The 15,936-nt window shown below is 33.2% G+C and overlaps 2 protein-coding genes across 2 annotated transcripts; both read right to left on the minus strand.

Annotated features, from left to right (window-relative positions):
- Positions 1–723: 723 nt before the first annotated feature.
- On the minus strand, positions 724–6,228 carry LOC132630174 (uncharacterized protein At4g28440-like). Its single transcript, XM_060345753.1, has 2 exons — positions 5,877–6,228; positions 724–1,135 (listed from the first exon to the last, which is right to left on the minus strand). Exons 1-2 carry the CDS (start codon positions 6,157–6,159, stop codon positions 948–950), a joined length of 471 nt encoding a protein of 156 aa, XP_060201736.1. The 5' UTR covers positions 6,160–6,228; the 3' UTR covers positions 724–947.
- A 4,732-nt stretch (positions 6,229–10,960) lies between these two features.
- On the minus strand, positions 10,961–14,134 carry LOC132627334 (probable aminotransferase TAT2). Its single transcript, XM_060342621.1, has 4 exons — positions 13,860–14,134; positions 11,813–12,152; positions 11,061–11,279; positions 10,961–10,969 (listed from the first exon to the last, which is right to left on the minus strand). Exons 1-4 carry the CDS (start codon positions 14,132–14,134, stop codon positions 10,961–10,963), a joined length of 843 nt encoding a protein of 280 aa, XP_060198604.1.
- Positions 14,135–15,936: the final 1,802 nt, after the last annotated feature.

Genomic DNA, 15,936 nt, shown 5'->3' on the forward strand with positions numbered 1-15,936 from the left:
TTTTTGGCCTTACTTCTATGAAATCTGTGGGCCAAAGTAACACTTATCTTATTTCTGGAAATTCAGTTACTATTTGACCATTTTCCAGTGTATCAGGAGAAAAGGAGCAACCATGCTGACCAGCCAAACTCAAATCCATAGCTAGGAATCTTTTCATGGAAGCCTTGTTAAAGATGAAATAAATTTTATAGCACAAAAGCTATTACGCCGATTCACCGGATATGTTTAACAAATTCAAAGGAAAACTTACAAAGTCGTAAAACAAGGGAAAGGACATCAAAGGATAGTCGTATGGTTGAAACATACTATTCAACTGCTTTATTACAATTATCAGAACTTCACATAGTATTAAGCTTGTGTATGCATTGTTCAAACTTGGATTAACAGTGGGAAGCGAGGATTTAGATGCTATCCAATTGAAATTGTAAAAGTAACAACAAAAAGTCATTTGGTTGGGACAAGGATACCCTGGGATTATAATCACAACATCCTACATGAAATAAGATAATATCGAAATTTTGGTACAAAATTTATACCAATAACCTAACACGAAACAAATGTAATCCAAAATTTTATACCGGGAAAACAACCACTAAATTCGATGCCTACATCTCATGATCCACATGGAACTAATTAACATCATAATCTGACACTAGGTAGCTAAGTAGAAGAATAAGGTCCGAAGCCAAAAAAAAGAGTAGAAGAAGAATAAGGAGATAAAGCTTGAGAAACTGATCACTTGCCTCATTCTCTATTTACTGAAAAGAACAAGTTTGAATATTCATGCAACAGAGAAACATAAGAGCAAAACCCAGAGAATAAGGAGGGCCGAAATGCTGGCATTCTCGCACATAAAATTCCATAGAATTCAAGGAATGCAATAATTAACAATAAAAACAAGAATTGGACTCGACGACTTAAAACTACCGCGCTGCTAATTAGTTCATCTACTCTTCAACATTCACCAATTCATACTCAACTAACGAAAGGTTGTTTGTTTCGTTAACAGCAATATCAGCTGGTTCAGTAACCTCAACGCGGCCCCATTTGTCTACTGCAAGTCGCATGGAACCCTTGAACATGTCAATCTTCGCATTCCGCAGAATCACAGTAGCACCTGGCTTCATTAAATCAACTGCATATAAAATTAAAGGAGTAAAAATCTCAAACACAACATTAATAGGATCACCTCTCTCATTGCTTATCAATCAAGGAGATCTTTTGTCTTTCGGTACCAAATCACAATACAAGTGTCTAAAAGAGCAGATTTATCCAAACACAACACCAAAAGCATCCCCTTTCTCTGAACGCATATCAAGAATCATTTTATTGACGTTTCTGAAACACGATTACAAGTGTTCTAAAGAATTTGCCAGCAAAAAACAAACCACATACGTATTTTTTTTAACAGGTGATGGTAATGTGTTACCTGGCACTAAGACATGCCAGCAAGGTTACAACATTGACCCTTCTATACAAAAACAAAAAGAAAGGGGGTTCCTCCATAAAGCTTCCTATTCCTGTAATGAGTCTACGAAATATAACATGAAAATGCACTCAAGGGTGTGGCCTAGTGGTCAATGAAGTGTTTTGAGAACCATGATGCCTCATGTTCAAATCCCAGCGAAGCAAAAACACTACGTGATTTCTTCCCGGCTGTCAAAGCCTTGGTGGACAAAATTACCCGGTAATAATGCTGGTGGGACTAGCAGGTATCGAGCTAGCCTACACCATGGTTATCAGGTAGGAAAAAAGCTAACATGAAAACACACCACAATTTGCCAGCAACCTGAACATAGTCATCAAATCTCCATGTCTCCATGAAATGAATAAAAATACAACTAGTTGGAATATACAGAGGTTAACATAACCAATGTAGAGTCATCGTCCAGGTCATCATTGGTAAAAGTTTCAACTTCATAATTTCCTAAGAAGATGAGATGAGCAAGTTATTCCAAAGCACAATGCGGTTAAACCTTTGTGAGCGGCAGCATGAGATACTAGCAGTTAGACACAGAAACAAAACCCTGAATTCCAATAAATAAGCAAGCTACTAGAATTCGTAAAGAAATTACTCTACAAAGCAAAGAGATACTTATAATATTTCTTTAGCAGAAAATAAAACAGATTTTTTTTGTTAGATGAGTGGAACTTGCTGAAAGAATAATAGCAACACTCACACTTCAAAACATGTATGGCTTCCGCTCTATCAAACATGAAAATACAAACTCAATAATTCATATTTCTCCAAGTTCTTCAATTCCAATGCTACATTAACACAAAAGTCTGATTTCCCGGTTTCATTTACTTTTTCCATTTTATCTTAGCAAATGTAACTTCCATCTCTTTAATTATAAGCTTTATCAATTATACTATTATGTACTTTGCTTTATGATGAAAAATGTAGAAGTGAATGTCCAATAGGTCCTTGAGGGCCAATGATTCTAAAACCCTACTCTCCATCCATGACAAGTTCACAACATAGCAACGGTCGCATATCAAGCCAAAATTAGTTAGATTTGGCTATACGAATCCTCGATTATTTTGTGCTATTTCAGCATATCCCATTCCAACACACAATAATCAATCTCTAAACTGGATTATCAAAGGAAAAATATTCAAAATTGAAACAACATAACCAGGGAATCAAAAGAAATTAAGCATTCTTCCTCATTTCTCCATTTATTTTCTCGATAAAATCCAAATTTAATATCTAGAGATAGATCAGAACAGTTCAAGGCTAAACAAAAATGCAGAAATGCAATTAGTTATAGTTGGCTAGACGAATCCTCTACATATTTCCGCTATTTCAGCATGATCATTCCAATACGCAATAATCTATCTCTAAACTGGATCATCAAAGCAAAAATATTTAAAATTGAAACAACATAAACAGGGACATCAAAAGAAATTAATCAATTCCCCTTTCATTTTCTCAATAAAGTCCAAATTTAATATGTAGAAATAAATAAGAACATTTCAAGGCTAAACAAAAACGCAGAAATGCAATTAGTTATAGTTGGCTATAGGAATCCTCTACATATTTCGCGCTATTTCAGTATGTTCGATTCCAACACACAATAGTCTATCTCTAAACTAGATCATCAAAAGAAAAATATTTAAAATTGAAACAACATAAACAGGGAAATCAAAAGAAATTAATCATTTCCCCTTTCATTTTCTCAATAAAAGCCAAATTTAATATCTAGAAATAGATAAGAACATTCTAAGGCTAAACAAAAACGCAGTTTTGCAATTAGTTAGAATTGGCTATATGAATCATCTATATATTTTGCACTATTTCAGCATGTTCGATTCCAATACACAACATAAAGGCAGTAAAATACAAATTGAAAAAACATAAAGGCAGAAACCAATAGAATTAATCATTTTCCCTCATTTCACCTTTCATTCTCAATAAAAGGCCAGATTTAATTATCTAAAAACAGATAACATTATTCTAACCGTAAACAAAAAACGCAGAAATGCAAACACACACACACACACACACACACACACACATATATATATATATATATATATATATATATAAGAGCAAATGTGGGGACTTTTGTAGTCCTCACAATAATTTCCCAATTTTTTTAAAACTTTTTAATTAATTACTTTTAGGTCCTAATCTTATTTATTTAAGTCAATTTTTTTGTTTTTTGTTTTTAAGGTCTACTTTTCAAAAGCTATCGAACCTGGAGACTTTTGTAGTCCTCACAATAATTTCCAAATTTTTTTAAAACTTTTTAATTAATTACTTTTAGGTCCTAATCTTATTTATTTAAGTCAATTTTTTTGTTTTTCGTTTTTAAGGTCTACTTTTGAAAAGCTATCGAACCTCCTACCTCATTTTTCATGTTCTTTGGTTTTCTGGTTGGTGCTCGATATCCGCATTTGAGCCCAATTAATCCAGATAATTCGCACTGTATCACGCCTATTCGGGGGGAGCGCTTCCTCCAAAGATTTTTTCCATATCCATGTTCGAACCCCTAATCCCTAATTAAGAGAGGAGTAGCTCCATCCGCTGCACAAGTTAAATTATGTATTTGTCTTAAAATTTCATTAACTATGTATAGATTATTTATTTAGAACTAAATAACTTCAGAAAATTAGGATACATAAGTTATAAATGTCAAATTCTTGCTCCACATTTGATTTGAAGTAAATAATTTTATCAAAATGGAAGTTAAAATATTAAAGGAGTGGAATGAAAATTTTGCTTTCATATAACTACCCACTTGTGGGACTACAATGGGTATATGGTTGTTGTTGTTGTTGTTGTACACTTGTACTAACACAAATTATATTTCTTTAGTTAAAATATCTACTTTTATATCTTGAGTAAGCCCGGGCCTCACATAACTAGTATATATATATATAGATAGACCCAGTTTCATCACCAATAAGACACTTAGATATCCTTGGCGGAACCCTAGAATTCAACGACACCAATCCTCTACCACCACCACGGCCGTGGCCGCCGGTAGCCTTAACAGTGTTGGAATTAACAACGTTAACAGTCAAATTATGACCATGTGTACCAGGTCTTAGGGTTTCCACTTTCACAAGCACTGGTTTCTTCTTCTTTAGATATTAACCATTTTCCCTCATTTCCCCTTTCGTTTCCTCGATAAAAGCCAAATATAATATCTAAAAACAGATAACAAAATTCTAACCCTAAACAAAAACACAGAAATGCAAATACACACACACACACACTTCTCTATTCGTTATGAGCAGTAAAATATCAAAATTGAAACAACATACTGACAGAAATCAATAGAATTAATCATTTTCTCAATAAAAGCGAAATATAATATCTAGAAACAGATATCAAATCCTAAGGCTAAACAAAAATGCAAAACTGCATATATTTATCACTAAACTAGATCATCAAAGAAAAAACATCAAAATTGAAACAACATACACAGGGAAATCAAACAAATTAATCATTTTCCATTTCATTTCCTCAATAAAAACCAATTATAATATCTAAAAACAGACAATAAAATCTAACACTAAACAAAAACTCAGAAATGCAAATATAATATAATATAATACACACACACACACACAAATATTTAATAATTACTCATTTACCCTTTCATTTCCTCAATAAAATCCAAATTTAATATCTAGATATAGAAAACAAAACTCCAAGGCTGAACACAAACGCAGAAACGCAAATACACACACATACATACATACATATATACACATACATATATACACACACACACCCCTTGTTCGTAAAACTATACATACAATGATAGAAATAAAGAAGGGACAAAACTTAGGAAAGATTTATTCAATAAAAGCATGGGATTTTTTCATTTCTGGCCAATTGGCCCAAATTAATTACGTTTGCTAGCCAAAATATACAATTCGTATATCTAAAAATCAATAGAATTAATCAGTTTCCCTTTCACTTCCTCAATAAAAACCAAATATAATATCTAAAAACAGACAATCAAATTTAACACTAAACAAAAACGCAGAAACGCAAATACATACATACATACACATTTGATAATTACTCATTTACCCTTTCATTTCCTCAATAAAATTCAAATTTAATGTCTAGAAATAGAAAAACAAAACTTCAATGCTAAACACACACACACATACACATACATACGTATACACACACATACACACACATACATATACACATACATACATACACACACATACACATATATACACACACACACATACATACATAAACACACATACATACATATACACATACATACATATATACACACACGCGTTGGTAACAAAAGAATTAATCATTTTCCCCTTTCATTTCCTCAATAAAATCCAAATTTACATCTAAACACACACACATATATATACACACACACCTTGTTCGTTACGAGCAGTGAATAGTATAGAGCCAGTTTCATCACCAATAAGACACTCAGATATCCTTGGCGGAACCCTAGAATTCAACGACGCTAATCCTCTACCACGCCCGCCGCCGCCACCACCGGTAGCCTTAACAGTATTCGAATTAACAACCTTAACAGTCAAATTATGACCATGTGTACCAGGTTTTAGGGTTTCCACTTTCACAAACACAGGTTTCTTCTTCTCTGATGTTGTTGCCGCCGCCGCCGCCGCCGGAGTATTAGTAGTGGTAGACATTATAAACCCTAACCCTAGGTAATTTTTTTAAGAATTATAAGAAAATAAGAAATGTCAGTGTATGGGGGAAGAGTGAAGAGTGAATAAAAAAACAAAAGATATTAGGGCACCATGGTATAAGCTTGGATATTCCAACACTAATTTTTTGTACCATATTTGGTAGAAGGTATAAATGTAGCTGGGGAGAAATTTATACCTTCTATCAAACAGAGTATAAAATGAAGCGCAATCTTAAGAATGTGATATCCCACCTTATTCCACTAACCTTGGGATTATTTTATCCCATCTCTTAAATGGGATAAATTAGTCCCGGGATTCTAATCCCGAGATAATTTAGTCCGCGTACCAAACGACCCTTAGGGTTTTGAAGGGGACCTCTTTTTTTTTTTTGAGTTTTATTTCCTTGAAAATTAAATGACATGAAATTTGGAAATAAATTTAAAAAATAGAAATGGCAAAACATAAAATAAAATAAAAAAGATTTAGAATGTTTGGTAATTATAGAAATGCAAATAGAGCGGGGGAATTTTACACAAATAGCTGGCCGAATTCACTGTTTATCTTTTCTAGCTAGTATACATAGATTAATTATTGATTATACGTAATTATACACTTAATATGCATGAATTATACTTATATTATACATTCACCGGCTATTTAAGCGGTTGGTTGAGCGGTAATTTAGATTAATTCTTCATAGAGCGAGATTCACTGTTTATCTTTTCTAGCTAGTATACATAGATTAATTATTGATTATACGTAATTATACACTTAATATATGTGAATTATACTTATATTATACATTCACCGGCTATTTAAGCGATTGGTTGAGCGGTAATTTAGATTAATTCTTCACGAGATGGGGCAGGACAAAATTTGAAAGCAAAGCTAAACGGGGTAGGGCGGGTCAAAATTTTAGCTTTTCAAAATTTGATCCGTGCCATTTATATCGCTAGATACGTATATGTTCTACTTTAGTAAAACTTTTCATTGTAATAAAGTGTATGTTAAAAAAATTAAAAAGATACTCAGTACTTGTCCAATTGTGTAATGTAATATATTGAAAGTATCTTGAACTTAGAGAAAAATTAAATACATTTTTAAGAATATGGATATATTAAACTAATATTAGTTGAAATGGAAAAATGGACTTATTTGGTAATGTGATTAAGAATTATATAATTGTTATATTATTGGATATATGTGATTAAGAATTTATGTTACTTAGTTAGGATTGTTGGATTATTACTTTCTATAAATTTCGAGAGCAAGGTATTAACTCTAGAAATTATATTGCACAGTTATATTGAAAATTATAAACGCTAATATAGGGAAAATCGAAAAATGCTATAGGCTACTAATATCTTGCTTATTAGGATTTTTTTAGTCATCATAAGTAGGGTAATTGATTTCTACTACTAACGTAATTGAACCCTCATTTCACTGTCCAAATTAATTAAGTTTAATTTCGATTTCGAGTATATCATAAACCAAATTGACTAAATTATTGTGATTAAGATGAGGAAAAAATGATTTGATCTTGCACAAACAATTTCAGTCTATCGTCACAATTGCAAAAACCCGTTGTCTTACCGCTGGCCACGCCCCATTTAAATTTCCTTTAAATACTAATACTAATCTAATAAAGTAAGTAAATTGTTAATTTTGTTTATTTGTCAACTTTATTATAGGGTGTCTTTGTCAATGCTCGTAGTAGACCACTTCCTCTGATATGTCCATGCATGAAACAATGGCTAAAATAGAATGCAACCATTGAGGACCACATGTCCTTTAACTTTGCTCCCCATACATGGAGCTAATGTTTTATCAGGTGTTTTAAGAGAGTGACCTTCGAGATGGGTGTTCTTAAACTTTTGATCCCGCTTGCTTCATGAGCAAAACTTCAAGTTTAACAAATTTTGATTTTTAACCTTGAAAGCTTACTCTTGGGGCAAGCGCGGATCAAATGTTCAAGACCGCTTATTTCCAAGGTCCTATGTTTCGTCACAGCTGATGGCTTTTGAAAAGGTTCATAAAAATATTGTCCTCATCTCGGCTAGTTTTTCTTATGACCAAGAAATTTGTCTGGAGTCGATTCTTACGACCAATCGCAACCTTCCAAACTTGGGGACAATGGGTCCGCCTCTTTAACCTTCTAAACTTCCTTTGCATATTTCAAATCTTTTGCCTCACTCGATAAGTGGGTCAGCCAATTCGGATAGTCTATTTTAACACTTTGCTAATGGAAGATTTGATTCACAATAGTTTATCAAATGGTAACTAAATATTTAGCTACTTGTATGCCTCAAGCAGAAAGCTTTTATCCTCTCAAGTCCTTGTTCAAGAATTGTTGGCTCCATGGCAAAAGTTAACCTCAACCAATTCTTTAGTCCCACAATCATTCCTGCAAATATTTACAAACATTTAATCACTCAATCCAGAATCACCAGAGTAAAACCAAAAGAAGAATAAGAAAATCAACCTATCTTGTTCACTTCTTCTCTTCTATTTTCATGGGGGTAGGGACTTGGTGGATGTGAAAGAACCAGAGCATAACTGAAAACCTTAAGACAATGAGTGAAATAACCTAAGGCAACTATGTTTATTTTCCGGTTGGACAAAAAGGAAACTTAACCGTTTCAGCAATTGTTTAGCATACAAAGAAATTTTATGGGTCGAGTACCCAGTCACGTTGGAGGTTGTTAGTTAAAAAAATAGGCTGCGTTTAGTGTTTCTATTCTTTGACTTAAAAATCAGGTGCCACGTCATTTTTACTGAATGAATATATTACTTTCGGACTTGAGTGACATTTTGAGTGAAGTAGCAAAAGATAAGTGACTTCTCTAATACAAAAGAGAGAGAAATGACCTTTTGAGAGAAATAACAAAAGATAAGTGACTTTTCTGATACAAAAGAAAGAAAAATGACTTTGCTAACCTATTTTCAATAGTCGAGTGACCATTTAGGAAATCAACTCTGACATTATATATTGAGCTATTTTACCTGGCAAGATGATAACTGATTCTTCATGGGCTAGCTTAGTGCAGAAATCCATATCATCATTTATGCCTTCCAGAAATGACACGTTCAATTTAATCTACAAGGCATCAAATTGATAATTGAGAATCTTCAGCATTAGATTTAGAGGACCAAAATCGAATTGTTTGATAAGTCCTCACCATCACAGACATTGCTCCCTCTGGTTTGTACGGGCAGGTAAAGCAAGGTATCTCCTGAACTTTGGTATAAAATGCATCGACCGCTTCCTTCAGTATGTTATTGATATTTGAAAAGAATTCCTTGGTCGTTTTCTCGAGGATGTGAGGTACTGCTCCCTGTACATTGTCAAATACGCCCTATCAGAACTTATTTACAGCATAATAGGATGTAATTATTCCCCTTAGTAGATCTAAATCAGTAAGCATATGCAAAAGCTAGAGCTTCTTCCCATGGCGTGTTTGGGCAACCTGATTGTAAATAGCTGATTAGCTTAAGTGCTGAAAAGAATTTTATGTGATGAAACTGATTTTATAAATAAGCAATTACGTGTTTGGATAAAAGTATTGAAACTGACAATAAGCGGTTAATCGTTAATGCGTTTGGTAAAAAACGGTGCGGATAAGTTGTGCTTCTGTTAAAAGGATCAAAATATTCTTATCAAAAATAAATGTTTTAAAAGTATCTTTGTAAAGAAAAGGAGCAAAGATGGATATGGGGTGAAGAGGAAGTTCAGAATTTTATTTTGGGAAGGGTATAATAAGAATTAGTAAAAATATTAAGGATAAAATAGTAAAATACTTGATCAAATCAAAAGTGCTTATAAGCTAAAAAATCATAAGTTGGGGACTTTTGGCTGATTTTGGCATATAAGTACTTTGAATATTTACCAAACACCTAGATAAGTCAAAAAGTGCTTAGAAGCCAGTTTGACCAGCTTAATTATGTGTATGACCGATTTGATCATAGGAAACTACATATAAGCAATACCTGAACGATAGTTGCAGGATTAGCTACGTATTCAAGATAACTTTGAAGGCATTCAGCAATCTGAAAAGCAAAAGCAATAGAAGAATCAGTCACATTGTCGAACAGCCTTAGAAGGCATTAAAGTGCTCGAGATGTTCAAGCTTAATCTGCAGGCATGTTCTTATTAACTTTGCAGATATTTATAGCGGGATTATACAACTCTTATCTTTTTCTAGTTTTGCAGAGATCTATATCAGAGATATTGCATGTCATCAGCGGATTAGTATTCCTTTCTGTCCATGATATATCTCTCACTGGCAAACTGCTGTAATTTAACATTTTGCTCCTCATAATTCTTCCATGAAGCATCCTTAATTATTTTTTCACAAGTCACGGATCTTATCCAGAGGCAAAGTGAGGATTTTTAGTTTATGGGTTCTGAGAATAATTCATTTTACTTATTGGTTTTGAAAAGATTCTACTCTCTATGTCCCAATTTATGTGATACACTTTTCTTTTTACTCTGTCTCAAAAGGAATGATATATTTCCTTATTTGACAATAATTTAACTTGAAACTTTACCTTTTACGCTTATCGAGATGATCTATAATCACACAAATATATTTGACTTATTTTAGACCGCAAGATTCAAAAGTTTTCTTTTATTTCTTAAATTTTGTGCCTAGTCAAACTATATCATATAAATTGGGACGGATGGAGTAACACATATTAAATAAATTTTTTAATACAAATACAAGGTTTGAGCCAAAGAAACTGGATTATGCCGAATCCATAATTTGCACTGTGGCTCCGCCCCTGACCTTATCTTGGTCCATCACTTTTTCTGGTTTAGAAAGTTGAAATAAGAGTACTAAAAGATAAACAAAACAGACCGAAGCCAACGAATAAAGAGAAGAAAAATGGATGATACAAACCCCAGACTTCTCAAGGACACCACTAGGATCAACCATTGCTATCCAACCAAGTCGCCAACCAGGAATTATCCATCTTTTTGATATTGATCCCAGAGTTAAAATCGGAGTTATCGATCCAAATACTCCCATTGGCACAAAAGGCTTGCTACCAAAACATAGGTGGCTATAGACTTCATCTGCAATCACTAGGATTCCTAGCTTTTTTGCTGTTTCCGCAATCTACATGATGAAAAAAGGGACAAAATTGGATAATGATTTATCAATAAAAACATTGAGATTTAGGGTGTGTGTGGTACTAAGATATTGTGTAGTACTAAGAATTTTTTTAGAAAAATAAGTGAATTTCTAATTTATTTTTTTGTGTTCAGTACGTGAGCAAAACATATTGTCCTATATTTGTATATAATTTGGACAAATACTATAGGAGGTGGGGGTGGGGGGTAGGGGTGGGGGTGGGAGTATGGGGGCTATGGGGGTCAGGTGAAGATATGGTGTGTGGGAGGGTGGGGGTAGGGGTAGGGGTAGGGGTGTGGAGTGCTGGGGAGGTGTGTTGAAGGGTAGGGAGGACATAATCATTGTGGAATGCTACTTGTTGAACTTGTTTTATCAATTTATACTAGGAAAATCATTTTCCTCATTTTTAAGAAACTTGTTTTCCTAGAGAAAATATTTTAAAAAAAAATTTGACCAACCGAACATGGGAAATTGGAAACGTTGAAACAAATAATCAGCAATATATACACCAATCCTACCTCTTGCAAGTGTTCAGATGTAAAAACATTTCCGCAAGGATTTCCAGGATTAATGATAACTATGGCAATGGTGTGATCATCAACAAGGGCTTTTACGCTTTCAAGATCAACCTCCCAGCTCTTTTCAGGGAGAAGGTCAAAATGGCGGACCTCAACATTACTACATGCAGCACGAGCTTCGTAAAATGGATACCCTGGTTTAGGAAGCAATATGTTGGCACCAGGGCGAGCAAGGACTGCCGTTACAACTTCAATTGCTTGATTAGCACCAGCTGTAAGGAAAATATCATCTGGTGATAGTTGGTGAGGAAGATCATGAGAGAGATATTCCGCTATCGACCTGTTAAACAAACGAAAGAATAGGCATCTATTAGAGTATGTCTTTCGCTGAGATAAATGAGACCTAATCGTCCTCATACATCATGATTAGGCTGAAATAAATGACAAAAAGTCTACAACACGACGGCAAGAAAAATTTCCTCTCATGCTCACGTCCCCTTCCCTATATTGAGGTGAAATCGTTATAAGTCATGAATTAGCATGAAAATTATGAGAGAAAAAAAAATGGGTTTGAGGTAATTTGAGATAACATGGTAATCTGCCTTGCTTATGTGGTTTCCCGGCATAGTTAGTTTCTGAGAGACTATCTACAAATTGAGTAACTATGGTGAAAAAATTAAGCAATTTTTTACAAGAAAAATTGTAAGTCTGATGACCATTCGAGGAACTAACTCGAGTTATCAGTCATGTATACTTGATGCAAACATCATTCTCCAAAGAAAATGTATACTTGATGCAGACAATGCAAGTAAAAACTCATTTGATATGACCAGTGTCCCGATTGAGAAAATGGAGGATCAGTGCTCCAAGTCTACTAAAAACAGAGAGGCAACCAGAAGAGACACATGGAAAAGGGAATCTTAAAGAATCAGCTAACTTCTAGTAAATTGCAATGTGATAAATCATCCCAAAAAAATAAGATGAAGAAGAAAAGATAAACTTGTATATTCATACAAGAAAAATTACTGCACCACCCATCAAATATCAATAACCCCCTTATCCTACAAACTTACCTAATCGCTGAATAAAGACCATTTCTCAAAAGCAATTTAATAAATCGGAAAAATAGAAAGCAACAAACTTTTACATCCATGCAAGAGAAAATTTCTACACCACCCTTTAAAATATCGATAACCCATTATCCTACACACTTACCTCCTTGCTGAGTAAAGACCAATTCTAAACTGCAATGCATAGTCAGACATTTCTATAGCAGTCATCCTCTATAACAATATTTCACTATAATAGCTAAGTTTTTTTAAACCGATTTTTCATGTTATGTTATATTATATGCTTTCTATAACAGCTAGGGCAGAGCTAAAAGTCGACATACAGGTTCGACCGAACTAGCTTTAGTTCAAACCTTGTATTTGTATTAACAAATTCACTAAACATGTACAAAAATAAATTCAAAACACAGTTACTAACACCTAATGTTGCTATCCTAAAATTTAGAATCCATAAAGTTTAACTCCTGACTCCGCCTCTGACAATAACATTTGCTATATAGCAGCCAAAAGATCCAGACTACCGATGCCATTATGGAGCGAATTGACTCTAATAAATAAAATAAAATAAAATAAAATAAAGAAGTACAGTAAGAGCTCTCTCTATAACATCTTACTATAACAATCAAATTTTGTTGGGAACCGATTTTTTATGTTATATTTTATCTCGCTATAATATTTTTTATCCTATAACAGCAACAATCATCTTTATAACAGTATGCTCTTTGTAAAATTATTCATCTATAACAGCTATCTTTCTTTTTTGGTAATATAATAATTAACCATCTTGCTTATAACAACGGAATATTATTTAAATGTCAAATGTTGTTATATGTATATAATAGACAACCAAAAGATCTTGAAACCAAAGATGTTGTTATAAAGAGGTTTGACTGTACAAGCTTTTACATCCATGCAAGAGAAAATGTATGAACAACCCACTAAAATATTAGTAGTAACAAATAGTCCTAAAAGCTTACCTTCTTGTTGAAGGAAGGCCAACAGCAGGGGGGTAACCATTGAACTTAGCAGATCGAACTGCACTAAAAATAGCATCTTCAGTTACTGGAGAAGTTCGAAAACAAGGGATTGATGAAGGGTCACCACGACCAAGATGAATGAGTGGCTTTGACCCCTCTTCTTCTTCTTCTTTGAGATTTTCCATTATTGTTTTGAGAGCTGGTCGTATTGAAAGCAAAGATTTCTCTTTGATATTCCCATTCTTGAAATCCCATTTGCTCAATTTGTTCTCCATTTTCTAGTTTCACTTCAATTGTTATTTTTTGCTGGAAATATGGGAGTCAACGGCAAATGCAGCTCAGTTGTTTTCCTTCGAGGCATGCACATTCATTTATTTATATTAATAGAAAAGAAAGAGATTGTTGAAAAGTTAAAATATCTCAAAAGGTCTTGGAACTTCTACGAATTATGTAGTAAAGTTATTGAATTTTATTACATATTACTAAAATTACTCAACTTTGATTTATTATCTTATAAAATTACTCAACTACATATGTCATAAAAAAAATCTGACTTGACAATATTAATTAATTATTTTATACCATGTAGACATGAGCCCTACAATAAAATAAAATAAAATAAATTCAAATCTTTATACTCACACCCACTCTCCAACCCTTCGTCCAAAATAAATACATATAACTTTGGCTATTATGAGCACCATGGTTGCCAACAAAAAAAAAAGAAGACGCAACATACTCTGTCATAATAGGTGTTTGACATAACCACAAAAAATTACAAAGATAGTTCCTATACTTTGCTATGAGTTCTAGTCTTCTTCTTATGAACTTCAACAATATACTCCTCCATAACTTTTCTCTTAAATAGCCTGCCTCTCTTAGAAGTATCAGATGGTCTAGCAGTTTCAACACCTTCTATTGCAACTTCATCAACACCTTGAGCAGCCAATACATCAGTTTGAATAGCTATTATTGGTTCTTCATTTGGTTCCTTGTGAATAAAAAATAAAGATATGGATTTATTTTATTTTATTGTGATGCCCACGTTTACATGACATAAAATAATTAATTAATATTGTCAAGTCAAATTTTTTTTGATGACATATGTAGTTGAGCGATTTTATGAGATAATAGGCCAAAGTTGAGTGATTTTATTGATATGTAGCAAAGTTCAATGACTTTACTATATAATTTCTCAAAGTTCAATGACATTTTGAGATATTTAACCCCTCAGTTACTACTATAATTTATTTAAGTGTTGAAAGGGTCGTTTGGATTGAAGACAAGATACGCAGAGAGATTAGTTATGCTGAGATTATTTATTCTGAAAGTATTAAAAATAACATGCGTTGCGTAATTTTTAAGAAGAAGTTGTTTGTTTACAAAAGTACGCTCCATCTTATTTAGTTTAGTAGAAAAAGAGTTTAGGGACCTTAGGAGTATTCTTATCATTTTTATTGTTTTATCTAGAGATATTAATAGTAGCACTATTATTTCACCATCCGGCACGGACAACTTATTTTGATATTATTTCTAACCTTCATATAACTTATTTCAGGACTAGTAACCAAATAAGAGATAAAGACAGGACTAAATTTTTATATCTATGCTTGTTAAGCATACCAAACACCCTAAGATACATATACAACCAATTTTTTACCACTATGTCATATAAAATAGCGTATGAGTGGCTTCGATCCATCATCATCTTCTTTGATATTTTCCATTATTGTTTTGAGAACTGATCGAATTGAAAGCAATGATTTCCTCTTGATATAGCTTTTGTTGAAACCCCATTTGCTCAATTTGTTCTTCATCTACTACTCTCTTCAGTTGTTTTTTTCCTCGAAATTTATGGGAGTCAACGGCAAAGCAGCTCAGTTTTGTTTTCCTTCGAGGACATGCATATTACTCCCTCGGTGTGGTCTAGTTCGGATTTCGACAATCAAATAGTTTAATTTTAACAGTGATTTCAGGAATTGAATCTTTAAGTTTTTTGAAATAAAATTTACATATTTTGAAACTATGTCAAAAGTACTATAAATCACAATAATTGACAATTCAAAAATACTTGAAA

This window comes from Lycium barbarum, chromosome 1 (genome assembly GCF_019175385.1).
Source record: "Lycium barbarum isolate Lr01 chromosome 1, ASM1917538v2, whole genome shotgun sequence".
In the NCBI taxonomy this organism is placed as follows: Eukaryota; Viridiplantae; Streptophyta; class Magnoliopsida; order Solanales; family Solanaceae; genus Lycium; species Lycium barbarum.

Coding starts and splice junctions, on each gene's coding strand:
- LOC132627334 (XM_060342621.1), bottom strand. CDS start 14,134: ATGGAGAACAAATTGAGCAAATGGGATTTCAAGAATGGGAATATCAAA. Junction 12,153..13,859: donor GGCCTTCCTTCAACAAGAAG/GTAAGCTTTTAG, acceptor TTTGTTTAACAG/GTCGATAGCGGAATATCTCT. Junction 11,280..11,812: donor CATCTGAACACTTGCAAGAG/GTAGGATTGGTG, acceptor TTCATCATGTAG/ATTGCGGAAACAGCAAAAAA.
- LOC132630174 (XM_060345753.1), bottom strand. CDS start 6,159: ATGTCTACCACTACTAATACTCCGGCGGCGGCGGCGGCGGCAACAACA. Junction 1,136..5,876: donor CACTGCTCGTAACGAACAAG/GTGTGTGTGTAT, acceptor TTTTATATGCAG/TTGATTTAATGAAGCCAGGT.